Source organism: Salmo salar, chromosome ssa09, assembly GCF_905237065.1.
Source record: "Salmo salar chromosome ssa09, Ssal_v3.1, whole genome shotgun sequence".
NCBI lineage: Eukaryota > Metazoa > Chordata > Actinopteri > Salmoniformes > Salmonidae > Salmo > Salmo salar.
Window position 1 is genome coordinate 29,928,183 of NC_059450.1, and position 27,607 is coordinate 29,955,789.

General features: G+C 43.9%; 1 protein-coding gene across 1 annotated transcript in view; it reads left to right on the forward strand.

Annotated features, from left to right (window-relative positions):
* Nucleotides 1-27,607, forward strand: part of LOC106611173 (ral GTPase-activating protein subunit alpha-1-like) — a 123,605-nt gene that overhangs the window by 84,268 nt on the left and 11,730 nt on the right. The window contains 2 exon segments of the mRNA XM_014211096.2: nt 465-623; nt 1,355-1,482. Of these exon segments, the coding sequence (XP_014066571.2) occupies nt 465-623; nt 1,355-1,482 (287 nt within the window).

Consider the following 27,607-nt stretch of genomic DNA (forward strand, 5'->3'; position numbering starts at 1 on the left):
CCTCAAACTTGTATCTCAAATAGACAGTTTCAGAAATGTTTGCTATTTCCTCATAGAACATGTCATCTCCCTGAGGAGGATGAGCTGGCCAATCACCGATCTACTTGCAAACTTTTAATGACCACGCCCACACCATTCTGTTGTTGGCGTACGCCAACACCATTCCAACACAGAAAATATGCATTTTAACATACATAATTTTAAAAAATGGGAAAGGAAAACTATTGCAGTCATATTCTTAGTAATTTATATGTTATATTTCATAGAAATCTGGAAACATTAGGCAGTTACTTTAATGTGTGACAATGTTTAATCATCCTCTGCCATGTGAATGAATAACATGAACTTGAATTTTTAAACACAAAAAATCAACGTTGACTCCTGGACAGGGACACTCACCCTCTTGCTTTCTCGCTCTTTCCTCCTCTCCCCTCCCACCTCTTCCCTCACCTCTGTCCCTCTAGCTAAGGCATCTTGGGAATGACGAGGTGCACATTGTGTGGTCTGAGCATTCGCGGGACTACAGGAGAGGCATCATCCCTACGGAGTTTGGAGACGTCCTCATCATCATCTACCCCATGAAGAACCACATGTACAGCATCCAGATCCTCAAGAAGCCAGAGGTGGGTTCACACAAAAAACCCAGTTTTACATCGGTTTTAATCATCACGTTGACATTAAGGTATCCTAGATCCCATTTCCTGCCATTGTTGCCTTGAGCAAGGCACTTAGGCTAACTGCTAAACTGCACTAGGGGCACCGCACAATGGCTGACCCTAGCTTCCAATCCCTCGGGATATTTTTGTGAGTTTATTAAAGCTAAAAAGACACATTTCTGTGTTTTGAAAAATTACAATTGACAATATCACAGCTATCCCTGCTGCAGTGTTATATTGTAATAATTCAATAAACCAAATCAAAACAAATGTCTTGTGGTACTCCTGCTTCCTGCTCAGTTATGTCCGGCCTAATCGGATCAACAGGATTCTTAGAATTAAATTGCGGTATGGATATGGCTAGAAGATGGGTCTGTCCCTTCAGAGTCTGGGGAAATGTGGAAAGATGGCCAGATAAGGACAGAAAATAGGTCTGGCTTTTATGAAAGTCAATTATGGCACTGAAACAATAGGTTAATTTTATAAAATAACAAAAACATTATGTTGCATTGAACATTGCATTCCCTGGGATCTGATAGACGAAAACCACTTGTCACTGTTATAGTTTTATAAAGTTTCTTATTGTTATGGCTTTATCTAATCAATAGTAACTTACGGCGTTGTTTTCTCTCTCCTCCCTCCTCCTCTCTCTCTTCCCCCCCTTCTCTCCCTCACTCTACCCCCCTCTCTCCCTCTAGGTACCATTTTTCGGGCCCCTGTTCGATGGAGCCATAGTGGATGAGAAGATCCTTCCCACCATGGTCCGGGCCACGGCTCTCAACGCCAGCAGGGCTCTTAAATCCCTCATCCCCCTTTACCAGAACTTGTATCCTTCTCCATCTTTCCATCTCCCTGCCATGGCCTGGCAGCACTCTCCAAACCACAACCCTGTCCAGCACCCTGCCTGTAGGGGGGGAGAAAAAGCCACAACACACTCGCTAACTGATCTGTTATGCCTCTCCTCACCTATGGCCATGGCTTTCACGTTAATTGTTATTTTGCACTAGCAAGGGAGATCTGTGTGTGTGTGTGTGTGTGTGTGTGTGTGTGTGTGTGTGTGTGTGTGTGTGTGTGTGTGTGTGTGTGTGTGTGTGTGTGTGTGTGTGTGTGTGTGTGTGTGTGTGTGTGTGTGTGTGTGTGTGTGTGTGTGTGTGTGTGTGTGTGTGTGTGTGTGTGTGTGTGTGTGTGTGTCACCTTGCTGTGGAGACAGTGGAAGGCATGTAGAATGAATCCGGCTATAGCTCCTGTCGTGTTGACTTGCTCCTGTTCTGAGGAGTGCGATAGATTGCCACACAGACCAGCTCCTCACTGCACTGCAGGCTCACAAGGCATAATGGTAGAACGGCGTCCTTCTCGCTCGATAATTATCGATGTCTCATCCCCTCCCGTGCTCATTTTCTCAACATGTAGAGCATCACATTCTGCTCGGTGCAAAGAGATGACCGCATTTTTCTCCAGCAGAGAAACGACGATCATTGCCCATCGTCTCCTCACAGTGATTCAGAGCAATTTGCTTCAGTAGCGATTAATCTCTCGCCTCACTTGGGTGACTCACACCATCGCCAGTAGCATGGCTTTTGAACTCTGTCTAGCACTAATGTTGATCATTTTGAATAGTAAAATCATTTTGGGGGGGATTAAGTAGCTTTATTTTTGCCAAATTGTTTCTATATTGTCCAATGATAATAATGCTGTTTGTAACGATGTTACAAAATGAACATAATGTTAATATGAATGTTAATGCTTCAGTATTTTATGCCTGGAGTGAGTAGAAAAACCATCCATCAGTTTCTATGCCATGTAGAAATCAAATCAAATATGTACAAAAGCACCACTTTTCCCTCTAGTCCAGTTTTCTTTTAGCTAATGATTTGTAATTTCACCTATACTTTTCTCCCCATTTCAGTCATTATTATTTTATATCTTCCTGGAAAGTGAGACTCTGGTGACCACTCAAGCTCACATGCTCCAAATCCCCACCTCTAAATTCTCTATCTACCCTTTAAATACTCTATCAACCCTCTAACCCCTGTTTAAAAAAATATATATAATAATGCTCGAAAACAAAGCAAAATATAGGGGGGTGAAAAGCGATTCTCATCTGCTATGTCCAATCTCGTGTGTGCGTGCATGCGCACAGCGCGGAGCACAGCGTGGTTCGATACTGGACTGAGCTATTGATTGGCGTGAGTTGCACCGGTCGATGGGCCTGACAGCCAGAATTACAGTAATCTGTCAATATCGACTGATGTCTTTCCAGACTACATCTTTCTCTATCTGCCTCTGTCTCCATCCCCCTCTCCTTTTTGTTTGTTTGTTTCTTATCCTTCTCTTTTCTTTTACTTCAGAAATAGAGAAGTCTTGTCTAGTCTTCCAGCAGGCAGCTAATTGAAGCCTTTTTAAGGAATGATTCATAGAAATGTTTTAAGCCATGCATGGGTCCGTGCGTGTTAAAGGAGAAGATCATTATTTTACAACTTGATAGTAGATGGTTCCTCACCCTGAATATAGTCTATGGGCCAGGAGAAACTGTAATTCATGGTTCAGTTTTCTTTAAACAGCCATTACAAACTTTTATGTTTATAAACAAAAAATATTTAACCTTTATTTAACCAGGTAGACCTGGCCAAGATGGAGCCAAGCAGTGCGACACAAACAACACAGAGTTACACATGGATAAACAAACGTACAGTCAATAACACAATAGAAAAGTCTATATACAGTGTGTGCAAATGTAGTAAGATTAGGGAGGTAAGGCAATAAATAGGCCATAGTGGCGAAATAGTTACAATTTAGCAATTAAACACTGGAGTGATAGATGTGATGAAGATGAATGTGCAAGTAGAGATACTGGGGTGCAAAGGAGCAAAAAAAATAATAACTAGGGGGATGAGGTTGTTGGGTGGGCAATTTACAGATGGGCTATGTACAGGTGCAATGATCTGTGAGCTGCTCTGACAGCTGATGCTTAAAGTTAGTGAGAGAGATATGTCTCCAGCTTCAGTGATTTTTACAATTCGTTCCAGTCATTGGCAGCAGAGCACTGGAAGGAAAGGCGGCCAAAGAAGGAATTGGCTTTGGGGGCGACCAGTGAAATATACCTGCTGGAGCGCGTGCTACGGGTGGGTGCTGCTATGGTGACCAGTGAGCTGAGATAAGGCGGGGCTTTACCTAGCAAAGACCTTATAGATGACCTGGAGCCAGTGGGTTTGGCGACGAATTTGAAGCAAGGGCCGGCCAACAAGAGCATAGAGGTCGCAGTGGTGGGTAGTATATGGGGCTTTGGTGACAAAACGGATGGCACTGTGTTAGACTACATCCAATTTGCTGAGTAGAGTGTTGGAGGCTATTTTGTAAATGACATTGCCGAAGTCAAGTGTCGGTAGGATAGTCAGTTTTACGAGGGTATGTTTGGCAGCATGAGTGAAGGATGCTTTGTTGCGAAATAGGAAGCCGATTCTAGATTTAATTTTGGATTGAAGATGCTTAATGTGAGTCTGGAAGGAGAGTTTACAGTCTAACCAGACACCTAGGTATTTGTAGTTGCCCACATATTCTAAGTCAGAACCGTCCAGAGTAGTGATGCTGGACGTGCGGGCGGGTGCGGGCAGCGATCGGTTGAAGAGCATGCATTTAGTTTTGCTTGCATTTAAGAGCAGTTGGAGGCCACGGAAGGAGTGTTGTATGACATTGAAGCTTGTCTGGGGGTTTGTTAAGTGTCCAAAGAAGGGCCAGAAGTATACAGAATGGTGTCGTCTGCATAGAGGTGGATCAGAGAATCACCAGCAGCAAGAGCAACATCATTGATGTATATAGAGAAGAGAGTCGGCCCGAGAATTGAACCCTGTGGCACCCAGTGGCGGTTCTAGACCATTTCAACTGAGGGGGCCAAGCTGGTGCCAGTTGTACTGTTAGAGGGGCCAGTTACATTAGACGTTATTGTTGTCATATCGTTTTCTTCACTGCATTGCAGGCATTAGCAGGCAAAAGACCATGTTCATAATCATTCAACAACAAAAAACTTGCAGATGCATGTGGTACGATACTGTTATGTTCCGCCTAAAGCCGTCCCTCCAGAAAATGTGTGGGTTAAATTAGTGTTCCGCGTTACCACTGTCTAATAACGGATGTAAAAAAAGAACAATAGCAAAAATTTGTTATGTAAAAATTATTTCATACTCCACATTTAGGGGGGCCACAAGGGGGTCCCCCCAGAACCGCTAGTGGTGACACCGCCATAGAGATTGCAAGAGGTCTTGAAAACAGGCCCTCCGATTTGACACACTGAACTCTATCTGAGAAGTTGTTGAGTCTGCCGATAAGAATGCGGTGATTGACAGAGTTGAAAGTCTTGGCCAGGTCGATGAATACGGCTGCACAGTATTGTCTTTTATTGACACTGATCGGTACCTAACTTCAGCTAACTTTATCCACCGCTAGCTAAAAATCTATGCAAGTGATGGGGGCATGAGAGCATGTTTAATAAAAATGTCAATCATCTGAAATCAGCTCCATATTTAGTTTGATGTTACTTAAATGCCTCCATCAGTTCCATAGATGTTTAGCTAGCGGTGGCTAAAGTTAGCTGAAGTTACCATGTATAACATTTTCTTGGCCTATAGACTATTTTCAGGGTGAGGAACCATCTATCAAGTTGTAAAATAGTGAACTTCTCCTTTAAGGAAGCTGTTCTCCAAATGCCTTCGACTCAGGGGCTTTTAGCAAGCGCTGCAGCAGAAAGAATTGAGCAGTCCCAGAAGACCAGCAACACTGAGACAGACACTGAGCGGTACCTAGTTACCTATTGATAGTGCAGCAGAGCACAGCCATTTGTGTGTGGTTACCTGTTGATAGAGCACCTCCGACAGCTCGTTATTGTACACGGAACAATGTGAACAAACAGCATTATTGATTATTATAATTGTAATGCATTATTAGTGAAATCCACTGGAAGAAACAATTTCCTGTCTTCCTCTAAGGATGATGGGTTATTTCCTGTGTTCTGCAGTTTTAGTTCTTTGGTAGCTATTGTACAGTTTACCTATGAAGTATTGATAGAATTACATATTGAATCCCAATTTATTAAATGTATTGGTCTCTGTGAGTGGACTTATTTCAGGTAGTTCTTGCCTAGAGAGAACTGTAAAATGTACCTACCTACCTACTTGCCACCACCCCTGTACCTCTCTCTCTTTCCACCCCTGTATCTCTATCCCTCTCTCTGTCTCCGTCCACCATCCACCCTGTACCTCTCTCTCTTTCCACCCCTGTATCTCTATCCCTCTCTCTATTTCTCCGTCCACCATCCACCCTGTACCTCTCTCTTTCCACCCCTGTATCTCTATCCCTCTCTCTGTCTCCGTCCACCATCCACCCTGTACCTCTCTCTCTTTCCACCCCTGTATCTCTATCCCTCTCTCTGTCTCCGTCCACCATCCACCCTGTACCTCTCTCTCTCTTTGTCCACCGACCACCCTGTATCTTTCTCTGTCCACCATCCACCCTGTACCTCTCTCTCTCTCTCCACCCCTGTATCTCTATCCCTCTCTCTGTCTCCGTCCACCATCCACCCTGTACCTCTCTCTCTCTCTTTGTCCACCGACCACCCTGTATCTTTCTCTCTCTCTGTCCACCATCCACCCTGTACCTCTCTCTTTCTCTCTCTTTGTCCACGAGCCTACCAGACAAGCTAAATGCCTTTTTATGCTCACTTCGAGGCAAGCAACACTAAAGCATGCTGTTCCGGACGACTGTGATCACACTCTTCGTAACCAATGTGAGCAAGACCTTTAAACACAAGGCCGCGGGGCCAGACGGATTACCAGGACGTGTACTCACAGCATGCGCGGATCAACTGGCAGGTGTCTTCACTGACATTTTCAACCTCTCCCTGACCGAGTCTGTAATACCTACATGTTTCAAGCAGACCACCATAGTCCCTGTGCCCAAGAAAGCAAAGGTAACCTGCCTAAATGACTACCGCCTCGTAGCACTCACGCCGGTAGCCATGAAGTGCTTTGAAAGGCTGGTCATGACCCACATCAAAACCCTAGACCCACTCCAATTCGCATACCGCACCAACAGATCCACAGATGACGCAATCTCAATCACACTCCACACTGCCCTTTTCCACCTGGACAAGAGGCACACTTACGTAAGAATACTGTTCATTGACTACAGCTCAGCATTCAACACCATAGTGCCCACTAAGCTCATCACTAAGCTAAGGACCCTGGGACTAAACACCACCTAAGTGTAGGCAACAACACATGTGCCACGCTGATCCTCAACACTGGGGCCCCTCAGGGGTGTGTGCTTAGTCCCCTCCTGTACTCCCTCTTCACCCATGACTGCGTGGACAAGCAACTCCAACACCATCATTAATTTTGCTGAGAACACAACAGTGGTAGGCCTGATCACCGACAACGATGATACATCCTATAGGGAGGAGGTCAGAGACCTGGCAGTGTGCCAGGACAACAACCTCTCCCTCAATGTGACCAAGACAAAGGAGCTGATCGTGGACTACAGGAGAAGGAGGGCCGAACAGGCTCCCATTAACATCGCCGAGGCTGTAGTGGAGCGGGTCGAGAGCTTCAAGTTCATTGGTGTCCACATCACCAACAAACTATCATGGTCCAAACACAACAAGACATTTGTGAAGAGGGTACGACAACACCTTTTCCCCCTCAGGAGACTGAAAAGATTTGGCATGGGTCCCCAGATCCTCAAAAAGTTCTACAGCTGCACCATCGAGAGCATCCTGACCGGTTGCATCACCGTCTGGTATGGCAACTGCTCGGCATCCGACCATAAGGTGTACTACAGAGGCTAGTGTTGACGGCCCAGTATATCACTGGGGCCAAGCTTCCTGCCATCCAGGACCTACAGGGCAAGAAAAAGTATGTGAACCCTTTTGAATTACCTGGATTTCTGCTAAATTGGTCATAAAATGTGATCTGATCTTCATCAGTCACAACAATAGACAAACACAGTCTGCTTAAACTAATAACACACAAACAATAATACGTTTTCATGTCATTATTAAGCACACCGTGTAAATATTCACAGTGTAGGGTGGAAAAAGTATGTGCTGGTTGACCCTCCTTTGGCAGCAATAAACTCCACCAAATGTTTTCTGTAGTTGCCGATCAGACCTGCACAACGGTCAGGAGGAATTTTGGACCATTCGTCTTTACAAAATGGTTTCAGTTCAGCAATATTCGTAGGATGTCTGGTGTGAACCGCTCTTGAGGTCATGCCACAGCAATTTAAATCGGTTTAAGGTCAGGGCTCTGACTGGGCCACTCCAGAAGGCATATTTTCTTCTGTTGAAGCCATTCTGTTGTTGATTTCTGTGTTTTGGGTCAATGTCCTGTTGCATCACCCAACTTCTGTTGAGCTTCAGTTTGCGGACAGATAGCCTTACATTCTCCTGCAAAATGTCTTGATAAACTTGGGAATTTATTTTTCTGTCGATCATAGCAAGCTGTCCAGGCCCTGAGGCAGCAAATCATCCCCAAACCATAATGCTCCCTCCACCATATTTTCAGTTGGGATGAGGTTTGGATGTTGGTGTGCTGTGCCTTTTTTTCTTCACACATAGTGTTGTGTGTTCCTTCCAAACAAGTCAACTTTAGTTTTATCTGTCCACAGAATATTTTGCCAGTAGCGCTGGAACTTCCAGATGCTCTTTTGCGAACTTCAGACGTGCAGCAATGTTTTTTTGGACTACAGTGGCTTCTTCTGTGGTGTCCTCCCATGAACACCATTCTTGTTTAGTGTTTTACGTATCGTAGACTCGTCAACAGAGATGTTAGCATGTTCCAGAGATTTCTGTAAGTCTTTTGCTGACACTCTTAACCTCATTGAGCATTCTGCGCTGTACTGTTGCAGTCATCTTTGCCGGACGGCCACTCCTAGGGAGAGTAGCAACCGTGCTGAACTTTCTCCATTTATAGACAATTTGTCTTACCGTGGACTGATGAACATCAAGGCTTTTAGAGACACTTTTGTAACCGTTTCCAGCTTTATGCAAGTCAACAATTCTTAACCTTAGGTCTTCTGAGATCTCTTTTGTTCGAGGCATGGTTCACATCAGGCAATGCTTCTTGTGAATAGCAAACTCGCATTTTGTGAGTGTTTTTTATAGAGCAGGGCAGCTCTAACCAACATCTCCAATCTGGTCTCATTGATTGGACTCCAGGTTATCTGACTCCTGACTCCAATTAGGTTTTAGAAAAGTCATTAGCCTAGGGGTTCACATACTTTTTCCAACCTACACTGTGAATGTTTAAATGGTGTATTCAATATAGACAAAAATATAATAATTTGTGTGTTATTAGTTTAAGCACACTATGTTTGTCTACTGTAGTGACTAAGATGAAGATCAGATCAAATTTTATGACCAATTTATTCAGAAATCCAGCTAATTCTAAAGGGTTCACATAGTTTTTCTTGCCGCTGTATATACTAGGCGGTGTCAGAGGAAGGACCAAAAAATTGTCAGACTCCACTCACCGAAGTCATAGACTGTTCTCTCTGCTATAGCACGGCAAGCGGTAAGTCTAGGTCCAAAAAGCTCCTTAAAACAGCTTTGACACCCAAGCCATAAGACTGCTGAACAATTAATCAAATGACCACCTGGACTAGTTACATTGATGCACCCCCCCTTTGTTCTTACACTGCTGCTACTCACTGTTTTATTATCTATGCATAGTCGCTTTACCCCTACCTACAAATTACCTCAACTAACCTGTACCACCACACATTGACTCAGTACCGGTACCCCCTGTTTATAGCCTCATTATTGTTATTTTTTGGGGGGGGTTACTTTTTGTTTTATTTTTTACTTTAGTTTATTTAGTAAATATTTTCTTACCTCTATTCTTGAACTGCATTGTTGGTTAAGGTCTACACCTGTTTCATTCGGCGCATGTGAAAAATCAAATTTGATTTGATTTCTCGCTCTCTGTCCACCATCCAGCCTGTACCTCTCTCTCTCTGTCCACCATCCAGCCTGTACCTCTCTCTCTCTGTCCACCATCCAGCCTGTACCTCTCTCTCTCTGTCCACCATCCAGCCTGTACCTCTCTCTCTCTGTCCACCATCCAGCCTGTACCTCTCTCTCTCTGTCCACCATCCAGCCTGTACCTCTCTCTCTCTGTCCACCATCCAGCCTGTACCTCTCTCTCTCTGTCCACCATCCAGCCTGTACCTCTCTCTCTCTGTCCACCATCCAGCCTGTACCTCTCTCTCTCTGTCCACCATCCAGCCTGTACCTCTCTCTCTCTGTCCACCATCCACCATGTACCTCTCTCTCTCTCTGTCCACCATCCACCATGTACCTCTCTCTCTCTCTGTCCACCATCCACCCTGTACCTCTCTCTCTCTCTGTCCACCATCCACCCTGTACCTCTCTCTCTCTCTGTCCACCATCCACCCTGTACCTCTCTCTCTCTCTGTCCACCATCCACCCTGTACCTCTCTCTCTCTGTCCACCATCCACCCTGTACCTGTGTGTCGCGCGCTCTCTCGCTCTCGCTGTCTGTCTATCATCCACCCTGTACCTCTCTCTGTCCACCATCCACCCCTGTACATCTCTCCTCCTGCACGTGCCTGCCGACCCCTCTCTTCTCCACACTAAGTATATCGTCCTGGCCCAGGGGCTTGACCATCCTTCTCCACTCACCGATTCCTCATTTTCCATGACTGTCAAACCTCTTTCTCTCTCTCTGCCCACCATCCACCCTGTACGTCTTTCCCTCAGTCTACCATCCACCCTGTATATCTCTCTTTCTGTGTCTGTCTCTCTCTCTCTTTTTAATGGGCTTTATTGGCATGTGAAAAATGTTTACATTGCCAAAGCAAGTGAAATAGATAATAAACGATATAAAATTAACAGTAAACATTACACTCACAAAAGTTCCAAAGTAACGATGTGCAAATAGTTAAAGTTGAAAAACGTTAAATGAATAAACATAAATATGAGTTGTATTTACAGTGGTGTTTGTTCTTCACTGGTTGCCCTTTTCTTGTGGCAACAGGTCACAAATCTTGCTGCTGTGATGGCACACTGTTATTTCACCCAATAGATATGGGAGTTTATCAGAATTTGATTTGTTTTCGATTCTTTGTGGATCTGTGTAATCAAAGGGAAATGCAGTGTATTTGGAAAGTATTCAGACCCCTTGACTTTTTCCACATGTTACGTTACAGCCTTATTTTAAAATTGATTAAATAGCTTTTTTCCCTCATCAAGCTACACACAATACATCATAATGACAAAGCAAAAACAGGTTCTTAGAAATTATATTTAAAAAAAGAACTAACATTTACATAGGTTTTCAGACCCTTTACTCAGTACTTTATTGAAGCACCTTTTGGCAGCGATTACAGCCTTGAATCTTTTTAGGTATGACGCTACAAGCTTGCCACACCTGTATTTGAGGAGTTTCTCCCATTCTTCTCTGCAGATCATCTCAAGCTCTGTCAGGTTGGATGGGGAGCGTTGCTGCACAGCTATTTTCAGGTCTCTCCACAGCTATTTTCAGGTCTCTCCAAAGCTGTTCGGGTTCAAGTCCAGGCTCTGGCTGGGCCACTCAAGGACATTCAGAGACTTGTCCCGAAGCCACTCCTGCGTTGTCTTGGCTGTGTGCTTCTGGGTCGTTGTCCTGTTGGAAGGTGAACCTTCGCCCCAGTCTGAGGTCCTGAGCGCTCTAGAGCAGTTTTTCATCAAGGATCTCTCTGTACTTTGCTCCGTTCATCTTTCCCTCGATCCTGACGAGTCTCCCAGTCCCTGTCGCTGAAAAACATTCTCACAGCATGATGCTGCCACCCCAATGCTTCACCGTGGGATGGTGCCAGGTTTCCTCCAGACGTGGCGATTGGCATTCAGGCCAAAGAGTTCAATCTTGGTTTCATCAGACCAGATAATATTGTTTCTCATGGTCTGAGAGTCCTTTAAGTGCCTTTTGGCAAACTCCAAGTGGACTGTCATGTGCCTTTTACTGAGGAGTGGCTTCCGTCTGGCCACTCTACTGTAAAGGCCTGATTGGTGGAGTGTTGCAGAGATGGTTGTCCTTCTGGAAGGTTCTCCCATCTCCACAGAGGAACTCTGGAGCTCCATCAGAGTGACCATTGGGTTCTTGGTCACCTCCCTGACCAAGGCCCTTCTCCCCTGATTGCTCAGTTTGGCTGGGCGGCCAGCTCTAAAGAGTCTTGGTGGTTCCAAACTTTTTCCATTTAAGAATGATGGAGGCCACTGTGTTCTTGAGCACCTTTAATGCTGCAGAAATGTTTTGGTACCCTTCCCCAGATCAGGGCCTCGACACAATCCTGTCTCTGAGCTCTACAGATAATTACTTCGACCTCATGGCTTGGTTTTTGCTCTGACATGCACTGTCAACTGTAAGACCTTATATAGACAGGTGTGTGACTTTCCACATGTCCAATCAATTGAATTTAGCACAGGTGGACTCCAATCAAGTTGTAGAAACATCTCAAGGATGTAGCAAAGGGTCTGAATATTTATGTATATAAGGTATTTCTGTGTTATATTTTTTATACATTTGCAAATATTTCTAAAAACCTGTTTTTGCTTTTTCATTATAGGGTATTGTGTGTAGATTGAGGATTTGATTCATTTAATTCATTTTTGAACAAGGCTGTAACGTAACACAATTTGGGGAAAGGGATGGGGTCTGAATACTTTCTGAATGCACTGTATGTGTCTCTAATATGGTCATACATTTGGCAGGAGGTTAGGAAGTGCATCTGTTTCCACCTCCTTTTGTGGGCAGTGTGCACATAGCCTGTCTTCTCTTGATAGCCAGGTCTGCATACGGCGGCCTCTCAGTAGCAAGGCTATGCTCACTGAGTCTCTACACAGTCAAATATTTCCTTAATTTTGTGTCCGTCAAAGTGGTCAAGTATTCTGCCACTGTGTACTCTCAGTTTAGGGCCAAATAGCATTCTAGTTTGCTCTGTTTTTTTTTTTTTTTGTTCTTTCCAATGTGTTAAGTAATTATCTTTGTGTTTTCTTAAGACTTAGTTGGGTCTAATTATGTTGCTCTGTGGGGTCTGTTTGTGTTTGTGAGCAGAGCCCCAGAACCAGCTTGCTTAGGGGACTCTTCTCCAGGTAGGTGATGGCTTTGTTATGGAAGGCTTGGTAATCGCTTCCTTTTAGGTGGTTGTAGAACATAACGGCTCTTTGCTGGATTTTGATCATTCGTGGGTATCGGCCTAATTCTGCTCTGCATGCATTATTTGGTGTTTTACGTTGTACACAGAGGATGTTTTTGCAGAATTCTGCATGCCGTGTCAATTTGATATTTGTCCCATTTAGTGAATTCTTTGTTGGTGAGCGGACCACAGACCTCACAACCATAACGTATTTTTAGCCAGATCCTAATTGGTATGTCGAATTGTATGTTTCTTTTGATGGCGTAAAGGCCCTTCTTGCCTTGTCTCTCAGATCGTTCACAGCTTTGTGGAAGTTACCTGTGGCGCTGATGTTTAGACCAATGTATGTATCTAGATGGAATTTGTATTCATGGTTCTGGCAACTTAACTTTTTTTGGAAGACCATTATTTTTGTCTTACTGAGATTTACTATCAGGGCCCAAGTATGTGCAGTAGATCTAAGTGCTGCTGTAGATCCTCCTTGGTTGGGGACAGAAGCAACAGATCATCAGCAAACTGTAGATATTTGACTTCAGATTCTAGTAGGGTGAGGCCGGGTGCTGCAGACTCAAATTTGTCTCCACTTTTGTGAATTGGGGAGGTCTGGTGGTTGTGGAGGCCAGGTCATCTTATTCAGCACTCAATCACTCTCCTTCTTGGTCAAATAGCCCTTACACAGCCTGGTGGTGTGTTGGGTCATTGTCCTGTTGAAAAACAAAGGATAGTCCCACTAAGTTCAAACCAGATGGGATGGCGTATTACTGCAGAATGCTGTGGTAGCCATGCTGGTTAAGTGTGCCTTGAATTCTAAATAAATCACTGACAGTGTCACCAGCAAAGCACCATCCATGCTTCACTGTGGGAACCACACATGCAGAGATCTGTTCACCTACTCCGCGTCTCACAAAGACTCGGCAGTTGGAACCAAAAATCTCCAATTTGGAGTTTTCCGCGGTCTAATGTCCATTGCTCGTGTTTCTTGGCCCAAGCAAGTCTATTCTTATTATTGGTGTCCTTTAATAGTCATTTCTTTACAGCTATTTGACCATGAAGGCCTAATTCACGCAGTTTGCTCTGAACAGTTGATGTTGAGATGTCTGTTACTCTGGGAAGCATTTGTTTGGGCTACAATTTCTGAGGCTGGTAACTCTAATGAACTTATCCTCTGCAGCAGAGGTAACTCTGGGTCTTCCTTTCTTGTGGTGGTCCTAATGAGAGCCAGTCTCATCATAGCGCGTGATGGTTTTTGCGACTGCAGTTGAAGAACTTTCAAAGTTCTTGAAATGTTCCGTACTGACTGACCTTCATGTCTTAAAAGTAATGGACTGTCGTTTCTCTTTGCTTATTTGAGCTGTTCTTGCCATAATAGGGACTTAGCCCTATTTGGTAAAAGACAATCTTCTGTATACCACCACTACCTTGTCACAATACAACTGATTGGCTCAAACGTATTAAGAACAAATTAAATTCTACAAATGAACTTTTAACAAAAGTTCATTTGTTAATGGAAATGCATTCCAGGTGACTACCTCATGAAGCTGGTTGAGATAATGCCAAGAGTGTGCAAAGCTGTCATCATGGCAAAAGGGTGGCTACTTTGAAAAATCTCAAATATAAAATATATTTTGATTTGTTTAACACTTTTTTGGTTACCATGTTATTCCATGTGTTATTTCATAGTTTTGATGTCTTCACTATTATTCTACAATGTAGAAAATAGTACAAATAAAGAACAACCCTTGAATGGGTAGGTGTGTCCATACTTTTGACTGGTACTGTATATGTATTCACTGTTTGTTCTTTGCTTTAGAGTCAAAAAGATTTGAGAAGTGGTTTATCTATACATCTCCATTTTGGATAGATAACGCTTTATGTGGTTGTTGGTTTAGTGTGTTCCAATTTTCCCAGAAGTACAGTGCATTCAGAAAGTATTCAGTCCCCTTGACTTTTCCACATGTGGTTACGTTACAGCCTTATTCTAAAATGGATTAAATAAACGTTTTCCCTTACAAAAAACCTCCAGAAATGCCTTATTTACTAAAGTATTCAGACCCTTTGCTATGATACTCGAAATTGAACTCGAGTGCATCCTGTTTTCATTGATCATCCTTGAGATGTTTCTACAACTTGATTTGAATCCACTTGTGGTAAATTAAATTGATTGGATATGATTTGGAAAGGCACACATCTGTCTATACAAGGTCCCACAGTTGACAGTGCATGTCAGAGCAAAAACCAAGCAATGAGGTCAAAGGAATTGTCCGTAGAGCTCTGAGACAGGATTGTGTCGAGGTACAGATCTGAGGAAGGGTACCAACAAATTTCTGCAGCATTGAAGGTCCCCAAGAACACAGTGGCTTCCATCATTCTTAAATGGAAGAAGTTTGGAACCGTCAAGACTCTTCCTATACCTGCCTGCCCGGCCAAACTGAGCAATCGAGGGAGAAGGGCCTTGGTCAGGATGGTTCCTCTGTGGAGAAGGAAGAAAATTCCAGAAAGACAATCATCTCTGCAGCACTCCACCAATCAAGCCTTTTATGGTAGAGTGGCCAGATGGAAGCCACTCTTCAGTAAAATGCACATGACAGTCCGCTTGGAGTTTGCCAAAAGGCACCTAAAGGACTCTGACCATGAGAAACAAGATTCTCTGGTCTGATGAAACTGAGATTGAACTCTTTGGCCTGAATGCCAAGCGTCACATCTTGGGGAAACCTGGCACCATTTTTACGGTGAAGCATGGTGGTGACAAGCATCATGCTGTGGGGATGTTTTTCAACGATAGGCACTGTGAGACTAGTCAGGATCGAGGGAAAGCTGAACAAAGCAAAGTACAGAGAGATCATTGATGAAAACATGCTCCAGAGCGCTCGTACCTCAGACTGGGGAGAAGGTTCACCTTCCAACAGGACAGCGACCCTAAGCACACAGACAAGACAATGCAGGAGTGGCTTCGGGACAAGTCCCTGAATGTCCTTGAGTCCAGATCCAGGACTTGAACCCGATCAAACATCTCTGGAGAGACCTGAAAATAGCTGTGCAGCAACGCTCCCCATCCAACCTGACAGAGCTTGAGAGGATCTCCAGAAAAAAATGGGAGAAACTCCCCAAATACAGGTCTGCCAAGCTTGTAGTGTCAAACCCAAGAAGTCTCAAGGCTATAATCACTGCCAAAGTGCTTCAACAAAGTACTGAGTTAAGGGTTATCGAAAAACCTGGTTTTGCTTTTTCATTATGGGTTGTGTGTGTGTGTGTGTGTGTGTGTGTGTGTGTGTGTGTGTGTGTGTGTGTGTGTGTGTGTGTGTGTGTGTTTGTTGATGAGGGACAAAAACTATTTAATCCATTTTAGAATAATGCTGTAATGTAACAAAATGTGGAAAAAATCAAGGGGTCTGAATACTTTCCGAATGCACTGTAGTTAGATTCTATGGATTCTTCAATTACATTGAGCTGATTTATGAAGTGCTATTCCTTCTTTTTTCGTAGTCTATTTCTGTATTGTTTTAGTGATTTACCATAGTGAAGTCTCAGGTTTTCTGGGTCTCTGTTTTTGGTTGGTAGGTTTCTCAATATAATTCTTAGGTTTTTGTACTTTATCAAACCATTTTTTGTTAATTTTCTTAGGTTGTCTGCTTGACATTTTTTGATTTGATAGGGAAGCTCAGAGGTCAAATATACTGTTTTAGGTTTTCTACTGCCAAGTTTACACCTTCACTGTTTTAATTATTTTTTTTTTTGTAGGTTTCCACAATACTTTTCTTCGATCTATAGCATTTCTTAATATTTTTCTGTTCCTTTGACTTTGAGTATTGCACTGTTCAAGTAGACTGTGATTTTGCTGTGATCTGATAGGGGTGTCAGGGGGCTTACTGTGAACACTCTGAGAGACTCTGGGTTGAGGTCAGTGATAAAGTAGTCTACAGTACTACTACCAAGAGATGAGCTATAAGTGTACCTACCATAGGAGTCCCTCGAAGCCGACCATTGACTATGTACATACCCAGCGTGCGACAGAGCTGCAGGAGTTGTGACCCGTTTTTGTTGGTTATGTTGTCGTAGTTGTGTCTAGGGGGGCATATGAGGGAGGGAATGCTGTCACCTCCAGGTATGTGTTTGTCATCCTGTGTACTAAAGGGTGTCAGGTTCTTGTCCAGTTCTGACATTTAGGTCACCACAGACTAGTACATGTCCCGGGCCTGGAAATGATTGATCTCCTCCTCTAGGATGGAGATGCTGTCTTCATTAAAGTATTGGGATTCTAGTGGTGGGATATAGGTAGCCCACAGGATATTTTTTTCTTTCTGTTGAGATCATTTCGTTTTGCATTTCTAGTCAAATGTAAAATGTTACTGTTTTGATTAAAACCTGTCTGGGCCAGGGGGCAGTATTTTCACGACCTGATGAAAAACGTACCCAATTTGAACAGGTTACTACTCTGGCCCAGAAACTAGAATATGCATATTATTAGTAGATTTGGATAGAAAACACTCTGAAGTTTCTAAAACTGTTTGAATGGTGTCTAAGTATAACAGAACTCATATGGCAGGCAAAAACCTGAGGAAAAATACAAGCAGGAAATGAAAATCTTCTGCCTGTACTTTTTTCAAGTCATTGCCAATGGAACACACAGTGACTAAGGATTCATTTTGCACTTCCTAAGGCTTCCACTAGATGTCAACAGTTTTTAGAAAGTTGTTTGAGGCGTCTACGATGAACAGAGACCGAATGAGAAGGCTGGGAATTTGGTCACCCAGGGAAGGACATCACTTCATTGGTGCGCGTTGACGAGGGAGAAACCTCTGTTCCAAAACGTTTTTCAAGACACAGGAACCGTCCGGTTGAAATATTACTGAATCTTCACGTTCAAAAGGCCCTAAAGATTGATGCTATACAACATTTGACATGTTTGAACGAACGTAAATAGATTTTTTTTTAACTTATCGTCGTCACATTTTCCGCGCGCTTCCTACATTCGGAGTAGCTGAACTGAACACGCAAACAACAAGGAGTTATTTGGACATAAATTATGAACTTTATCGAACAAAACAACATTTGTTGTTGACCTGGGATTCCTGGAAGTGCCTTCTGATATAGATTATTAAAGGTAAGTAAATACTTCTAATGCTATTTATGCATTTAGATGACTCAAATGGCGGCTATCTGTATTGCGTAGTGTATTTTTCTGATCACAGTACTCAGATTATTGCAAAGTGTGCTTTCCCAGTAAAGTTATTTTGAAATCTGTCAATGCGGTTGGATTCAGGAGATGTTAATCTATAATTCTTTGAATAACAGTTTAATATTTTATCAACGTTTATGACGAGTATTTTTGTAAATTGTAGTGATGATTCACCGGTAGTTTTGGGGGAAATACATTTTCTGAACGTCACGCGCCGATGTAAAATGCTGTTTTTAGATATAAATATGAACTTGATAGAACAAAAAATGCATGTATTGTCTAACATAATGTCCTAGGAGTGTCATCTGATGAAGATTGTCAAAGGTTAGTGCATCATTTTAGCTGGTTTTCTGCTTTTGGTGACACCTGTCCTTGCATTGAAAATGTCTGTGTAATTTTTTGTCTATGTACTGTCCTAACATAATCTAACTTTATGCTTTCGCCGTAAAGCCTTTTTGAAATCGGACAACGTGGTTGGATTAAGGAGATGTTTATCTTTCAAATTGTGTAAAATAGTTGATTGTTTTCCTCCTGGTAGTTTGGTTGATGGGACTACAAGCTCTCTGTAAACTAGAGGGCAACCAGTGGGTCCATCTCCTCTATACCATGTTTTTTGTAGGATTACAATGTCTGAATTTCTGATTTCTTTGGTGAAGTCCAGATTCCTGCTCTTTAGGCCAAAGGCAGATGACCTCAGGCCTGGGATATTCCAGGATGAGAGAGTGAAAGCTTTGTGTTCCATTAAGTGTCTGTTTTTAGTTGTGTGGTTTGGCCTCAGACCAGTAAGTGTGAGCGGGGTCCTGGCGAAGGTGGGTACTGCTGACTTGTATAGGTGGACCTTGTCGTAAAGGCTGTTCAAGTCCAGGGTGGCGTGGTGGGCCAGGTAAACATTTGGTTTTGAGGCACAGTCGCCGGAAATACTTGCGTTTACCCGCAGTATGGTAGCAGGGTTGAAATCTTCTCATGGTAGCAGTGTGGAGATAAACACTTGTGCGTTGGCGAAAGTAGAAGAAGCTTTTTCAATCACTCCCTTGAGTGCTGTGACCACCCTTTCCTGCTGTGTTCTCAGGTCGTTGGTGCCTGTGTATATTATTATGTGTCTGGGTGGACCTAGTTGGTCCTCAGACAGAAGGTGGATGTTTGGACACTGTGTTTGGGTATAAAAAAATATTATTGTATACAGTTGAAGTTGGAAGTTTACATACACCTTAGCCAAATACATTTAAACTCAGTTTTTAACAATTCCTGACATTTAATCCTTGTAAAGATTCCCTGTCTTTGGTCAGTTAGGATCACCACTTTATTTTAAGAATGTGAAATGTCAGAATAATAGTAGAGAATGATTTATTTCAGCTTTTATTTCTTTCATCACATTCCCAGTGGGTCAGAAGTTTACATACACACACAATTAGTATTTGGTAGCATTGCCTTTAAATTGTTTAACTTGGGTCAAACCTTTCGGGTAGCGTTCCACAAGCTTCCCACAATAAGTTGGGTGAATTTTGACCCATTCCTCCTGACAGAGCTGGTGTAACTGAGTCAGGTTTGTAGGCCTCCTTGCTTGCACACACTTTTTCAGTTCTGCCCACAAATGTTCTATAGGATTGAGGTCAGGGCTTTGTGATGGCCACTCCAATACCTTGACTTTGTTGTCCTTAAGCCATTTTGCCACAACTTTGGAAGTATGCTTGGGGTCATTGTCCATTTGGAAGACCCATTTGCGACCAAGCTTTAACTTCCTGACTGATGTCTTGAAATGTTGCTTCAATATATCCATATAATTTTCCTTCTCATGATGCCATCTAGTTTGTGAAGTGAACCAGTCCCTCCTGCAGCAAAGCATCCCCACACATGATGCTGCCACCCCCGTGCTTCGCGGTTGGGATGGTGTTCTTCGGCTTGCAAGCATCCCCCTTTTTCCTCCAAATATAATGATGGTCATTATGGCCAAACAGTTCTATTTTTGTTTCATCCAACCAGAGGACATTTCTCCAAAAAGTACAATCTTTGTCCCCATGTGCATTGGAAAACCGTAGTCTGGCTTTTTTATGGCGGTTTTGGAGCAGTGGCTTCTTCCTTGTTGAGCGGGCTTTCAGGTTATGTCGATATAGGACTTGTTTTACTGTGGATATATATACTTTTGTACCTCTTTCCTCCAGCATCTTCACAAGGTCCTTTGCTGCTGTTCTGGGATTGGTTTGCACTTTTCGCACAAAATTCTGAGATCTTGGCTGGTTTCTTTTGATTTTCCCATGATGTCAAGCAAAGAGGCACTGAGTTTGAAGGTAGGCGTTGAAATACATCCATACGTACACCTACAATTGACTCAAATTATGTCAATTAGCCTATCAGAAGCTTCTAAAGCCATGACATCATTTTCTGGAATTTTCCAAGCTGTGTAAAGGCACAGTCAACTTAGTGTATGTAAACTTCTGACCCACTGGAATTGTGATACCGTGAATTATAAGTGAAATAATCTGTCTGTAAACAATTGTTGGAAGAATGACTTGTGTCATGTACAAAGTAGATGTCTTAACCGACTTTCCAAAACTATAGTTTATTAACAACAAATTTGTGGAGTGGTGAAAAACGAGTTTTAATGACTCCAACCTAAGTGTATGTAAACTTCCGACTTCAACTGTATATTTCCCGTTTGAGTCCATAAGGAGTATAATCTGTGGCTTGTGTGTTCTCAGTGGGTGGAGGGGGGGTGTTAGGAGGGGGTTGGGTCCCCTGGGCTTTGGGTTCTTCATTTATCTGTCCTGCTGTGGTGTCAAGACATTGGTCAGGGTCTGAGGTGGGCTGTTCTGCTGGCTTCTCGGCGGGGGTGGCCAGATGTCTAATGGGTTGTTCTATGTCACACGTCATCTTTCTCACCTTCTCCTCCAGCACTCACCTTCTCCTCTAGTGCTCTCATCTTCTCCTTCTGCCGCTCCTGCTCTTTTTCCTATTGAAGTTGTCTCACCACAGTCCAGAGTGCAGACGTTTCTTTCTCCCCCTCCGGGTCTGGTTGACGGGGTGTTGTTGTGCTGGACTGTTGTCTGGGTCTGTGCTGACTGGAGTGTGTTCACCTGCTGTTCCAGCTTCACCTGCCTTACCTCCAGCTGGGTGAAATCATCCTTCATTTCAGTGAGGGAGTAGTGCACTGTGCTGGGAGGTTGACTTTCCGCTTGGGGTGGCTCGTCTGTGGGGTTGTTTAAAGAAAAGGTCTGGTCTGACTCGCTCGAGGTGGGAGAGTCTTCCTCGAGAGCGCTTCTTCTGTTGCGCTCCCTCTTTGATTCTGTGGAAATCCATCTGAAACTGTTTAGGGTTGACCTGTACTGTTCCAGACTTGTTCAGGTAGACATTAGCTGACTCAAAGTCCTCGTTGTCTAGTGTCCTGAGTTTCCACCCATTCAGGCTAAACGTTACTCACTCAGTTCCAGGTGTTTTCATGTTTCTGTTGTACTTCTTTTGCTGGTCGTTGGTTTCCAGAGTATTTGCTGTATAGTCCTTGGGAATAAGAATCTAATTTGATCCAAAATCAGGTTGTAGGTTTTGATTTGGAGTAAAGGTTATGTTGTGGAGGGTAGTATCCTGTATAAGTCCTTGTGAAAAAATCTAAATAAACTCTAAATCTATCTTTTTGTAAAAGCATGCTGAAAAATTCAGCCACTAATCTGCTCATGACATCTCTCTCTGTCCACCATCCACCCTGTACCTCTCTCTCCCTCTCTCTCCTTCCTTCCGTCCATCCGTCCGTCTGTCCATCCCATCCAGCCTGTACCACTCTCTCTGTCCACTGACACCTTGTACCTCTCTCCTGCACGTGCCCGCCGACCCCTCTCTCTCCTCCACACTAAGTTCCTCCTCTTGGCTCTGGGGCTCGTCCATCTGCCTCCTCCACTCACTGATCCCTCATTTGCCATGACTGTGAAATCAGTGCTTGAAAGGGAGAAAATGGCCCCCTTTTTCTGCTGCTGGTCTTAATGTCTGGTGGACTCAAATGGCAGAAAGCTGCTACAGTACCTGGCATCATGGAGCTACTGGGCGAACACAGCCAGAGAGGCAGAAAGAGAGCAAGAGAGCCTCGGAAGCCACTCCTCAGTAATAGACAAGACAAAAAAAACGAGATTCTCTAGTCTGATGAAACCAAGATTTAACTATTTTGGCTGAATGCCAAGCGTCACATCTGGAGGAAACCTGTCACCATCCCTACAGTGAAGCATGGTGTTGGCAGCATCATGCTGTGGGGATGTTTTTCAGTGGCAGAGACTGGGAGACAAGTCCGGTTCGAGGGGAAAGATGATTGGAGCAAAGTACAGAGACCTGAAAATAGCTGTGCAGCGACGCTCCCCATTCAACCTGAAAGAGCTTGAGAGGATCTGCAGAGAAGAATGGGAGTAGGTACCAGGCGCACTGGTTTGTCAAGTACTGGAACAGTTTCATTTGGGTTTTTCACGGTCAACTGTTTCCCGTTAAGAATGGTCCACCACCCAAGGCACATCCAGCCAACTTGACAACTGTGGGAAGCATTGGAGTCAACATGGGCCAGCATCCCTGTGGAATGCTTTCGACACCTTGAGTCCATTCCCCGACGAATTGAGGCAGTGCTGAGGGCAAAAGGGATGTGCTGAGGGCAACTCAATATTAGGAAGGTGTTCCTAATGTTTTGTACACTCAGTGTGTAACCAAATGACAGTACATGTACTACTGGTGACATATGTAATGGGGAATTTATCAAATAAAAATAAAAAGGGCAAACAATTCAGACCATGAAACAATGAATGCGCAAGAATTGGCGGGAGACAGCTGAGCCATTCTGGAGAGAGACTGGCCTATATCTTCACCACACACCCCTCCCCTTCTTGTCTCAACATTTAAAATTATACTCAATACGCATATTTTAGATGCTTTTCACTGACAGCCGCAACTCAGTAATGACCTACGCCTATTGCCACGTGCGCTGCCCAAATTGCGGGATTCCCAAACAGGTTTAGGTCTACGAGCTTGTGATTTGAAACAATACACAGCATTTTTTATTTTTAAAGAGGCTAATTATACTCAATTTCATTTACTTCCCTATTGGACCCATTGCTATGCCATTTTTCTCTTGTTCTATTGGTTTTCATATCAACTTTCTTTCATTGTCCAGAATCCAAAGGAGGATTGTAGTCATATTTGCAACCCATTCTAGTTGTTGGATCGTTAGATTCCCCCTCTTTCTAAGTTTCTAGTAGAGATTTTCATCTCTGTCACATATGGAGCCGCTATCAGGTTCGCGGTTTAGAATGGTGTTTTCCCGCTAATTGAATTTTGGCAATTTTTGGAAAAATGTTTTATTGGCTGCTTCATTACATGAGTTGCATGTTCTAATAATATGTATAACCATAATCTAAATGTGATTTCTGATCATTGTGGGTAGACTCCCTCAAATGGCTGGTAAATTAAAATCTTCCCAGTCACATTGTCCATCGCCACATTTTCATAACAGAAACCTTGTTGTGCGGTTGCATTCACACCAACCAGCCAGTTTGGGGATCTGTTCTGCAGCAGTCACACACAACACACACCCTCTAGATCCTCAGCCCTCCTTCCCACTGCCTCCCAGTGCATTTGGGGGCTGTGTGATTTAAATGTTTTTAGTGTAGTGAGTGAAGGTCACGCCTGGGGGAAAGATGTTTGCTTGATCAGCACAGGACAGGTTAGCTGTTACCACACTGTTTAGTTAGTGTTAGAATGTTTGGGGGTGATTAAAGCTAGGTTGACCTCTCTGACCTTGGGGCCAGGGGCTCGACCATCCACCCCCTCTACAGGACCCCCTCTACAGCTGTTGGACCATGTGGTCCATCCGAGCTGAGGCCCCCTGATAACATTCAACAACCTCCGGTCTCACTCACCCCCTCACACACCACACACACACACACACACACACACACACACACACACGTCTCCCTCTATTTTGCCTATCTGATCTGTCTGGCTTGAGGCTGGGGATGAGGGACTGCTCTCAAGCTGTTTGGAAAGCTGGAAGGCAGAGTCAAATGTAACTGTGAGCCACAGCCACCTTCCATCTGTCAGTGGCCGATTGTGGAGCCGGAGAAACAATGTTGGTTGAGGAGGAGGATGAAGGAGAGAGAGGAGAGTCGCTAAGCGATTTTACCATTGGCCCTGCCAGTCCAGTGGTGTGTGAATGTGAGCCAGTAAGAGACTGGCAGTAGGGGAGCCTCTCTCACACACTCTGGCTTCTGATTGGCAGCGATAACTGCCCTGCTGCTGGGGTCAGCATATGGTGGAGCATGATAGTGGAGGGGGAGAGGCAGGGGGAGGGTAGGAAGGTGAGGAGAGAGAGAGGCTGGGGGGGAGGGAGGGAGGCAGAGGGGGATAGAGAGGGAGAGTTAGGTCAGTGCCTCCCTCCCTAACTGAGCTGATTAAAGGTTTGGGCATGGGCTCCTTTTGTCTCTCCCCCCCCACACACACACACACACACACACACACACATACACAGCCAGGCGCAGCCAAACGCCTAACAGGCAGTGCAGCCACACACTGCCAGCTCTCACGATGGGCCCTATTGTGTTCCAGTACTGCGGCAGCCTGGTGTGTGTGTGTGTGTGTGTGTGTGTGTGTGTGTGTGTGTGTGTGTGTGTGTGTGTGTGTGTGTGTGTGTGTGAGAGAGAGACGGGGGGGGGGTGCTTAGCTAATTGTATCCTGTCAAAGAAGGTGGGAGTAAAGAAAGAAAAGGGGAGGCGGGCTCACCACTAATCTCGCTCTCCCACTCTTCTTCTCTCTGTTTGTTCTAACTGGCTCTGACCCTAGCTGCTCTGTCCTCCTGACCACTGTGATGCTGATGATTCAGATGTATTTCTTTAGCACAGACATCAGCTGTACACTAATTCAGATATATCACTCTACTGCCGTGCTCTCTCATAAAGCAGTCAATTCAATTTAGTTAAGAAATAGTAGATCTAGTTATCAATCTAATTGCGTTGTAATGTAAAATGAAATCAAGATGCATTGACGAACACATTCTTTTCCTATGCATAATTATTTTCCTAATGCCGTATTTATGCCTATTTATACAGCTGATAACAGTGTATACAGTTGAAGTCGGAAGTTTACATACACTTAGGTTGGTGTCATTAAAACTTGTTTTTCAACCACTCCACAAATTTGTTGTTAACAAACTATAGTTTTGTCAAGTCGGTTAGGACATCTACTTTGTGCATGACACAAGTAATTTTTACAACAATTGTTTACAGACAGATTATTTCACTTGTAATTCACGGTATCACAATTCCAGTGGGTCAGAAGTTTACATAAGCTAAGTTGACTGTGTCTTTAAACAGTTTGGAAAATTCCAGAAAATGTCATGGCTTTAGAAGCTTCTGATAGGCTAATTGACATAATTTGAGTCAATTGTAGGTGTACGTGTGGATGTATTTCAACGCCTACCTTCAAACTCAGTGCCTCTTTGCTTGACTTCATGGGAAAATCTAAAGAAATCAGCCAAGACCTCAAAAGCTAAATTGTAGACCTCCACAAGTCTGGTTCAGCCTTGGGGGCAATTTCCAAACGCCTGAAGGTACCACGTTCATCTGTACAAACAATAGTGCGTAAGTATAAACACCATGGGACCACGCAGCTGGCATACCGCTCAGGAAGGAGACACGTTCTGTCTCCTAGAGATGAACGTACTTTGGTGCGAAAAGTGCAAATCAATCCCAGAACAACAGCAAAGGACCTTGTGAAAATGCTGGAGGAAACAGGTACAAAAGTATCTATATCCACAGTAAAACGATTCCTATATCGACATAACCTGAAAGGCCGAGAAGCCACAGCTCCAAAACCGGCATCAAAAAGCCAGACTACAGTTTGCAACTGCACATGGGTACAAAGATTGTACTTTTTGGAGAACTGTCCTCTGGTCTGATGAAACAAAAATAGAACTGTTTGGCCATAATGACCATCGTTATGTTTGGAGGAAAAAAGGGAATGCTTGCAAGCTGAAGAACACCATTCCAACCGTGAAGCACGGGGGTGGCATCATCATGTTGTGGGGGTGCTTTGCTGCAGGAGGGACTGGTTCACTTCACAAAATAGATGGCATCATGAGGCAGGAAAATTATTTGAATATATTGAAGCAACATCTCAAGACATCAGTCAGGAAGTTAAAACTTCCAAATGGACAATGACCCCAAGCATACTTCCAAAGTTGTGGCAAAATGGCTTAAGGACAACAAAGTCAAGGTATTGGAGGGGCCATCACAAAGCCCTGACCTCAATCCAATAGAAAATGTGTGGGCAGAACTGAAAAAGCTTGTGCGAGAGAGCCAAGCTGCAAACCTGACTCAGTTACACCAGCTCTGTCAGGAGGAATGGGCCGAAATTCACCTAACTTATTGTGGGAAGCTTGTGGAAGGCTACCCGAAACGTTTGACCCAAGTTAAACAATTTAAAGGCAATGCTACCAAATACTAATTGAGTGTATGTAAACTTCTGACCCACTGGGAGTGTGATGAAAGAAATAAAAGCTGAACTAAATCATTCTCTCTACTATTATTCTGACATTTCACATTCTTAAAATAAAGTGGTGATCCTAACTGACCTAAGACAGGGAATTGTTACTAGGATTAAATGTCAGGAATTGTGAAAAACTGAGTTTAAATGTATTTGGCTAAGGTGTATGTAAACTTCTGACTTCAACTGTATGTAACGTCTTCAAACTTGTTGATTCATCTCCTAATGAATTAATGTCCTTCAGCGTCAGAGCAGTATGCATGTAAACTTCCCTCCTCTAATTCATGAATCATTATTCCCATGTATGTTTCCTCCTGCCCGTGATAACATTAGCACTCCCCCCGCTTCGCCTTTAAACATGAAGTAAATGTTGAATTTGTGTCAGCAGGCAGTGTGAGCAGTGAGCACCATCTCTCCATCCCCTGGGGCGGCGGGGGAGGGGGGGGCAGAATGGTCGAGAGATAAATCAGGGCTTCAAGTCTGGGAGCCATATTTCATAGGCAGCCCTCCAATTCGGTTTGGTAGGAGATTAATAGGAGTGGATCTGACTCCAGAGGGCCCCAGATCTGTGACTGTGTGGCCCCAGGCGGAGGAGCATTAGCTGGGCTATTTCTCCTCCTATCTGGGGGCTGGCAATGGAGGAAGCGAGGGGGACATTGGCTGTAATGACAAGGAGGGCTATGGCAGTCAGCCGCAGCTCCCTCCGTCCTCCTCACAGTAATAAAATCACTGTTAGATCCTCTATATCGCAGCCATCAGATGGGGGAATAAACCGATTACCCTGCACTTCAGGGCGCACATAGATTTCTGTAATCATAGTCTGTAAAACTCGTCAAATTCAATTATGTGATGTTTTTTCTCTCCCTCTCTTTCTTTCTCTCTGCTCTGTTCTCTCTCCCATTGCCCTGTGGTGCAGAATAAAGCAGGTAGCTGTACGAACACTACCAGTTAGAATCACTGATATTGGGTCCGTTTCTGCTGCCCCATATTTTCATCAAAATTCAATTTGATCATTCTTGGGCTGTGAGATGAGCGATGTGGAGCCCTGGGATTCTTGTAGTCGCTGGTCTGTTGACTGATGCTAGTCGTGTCT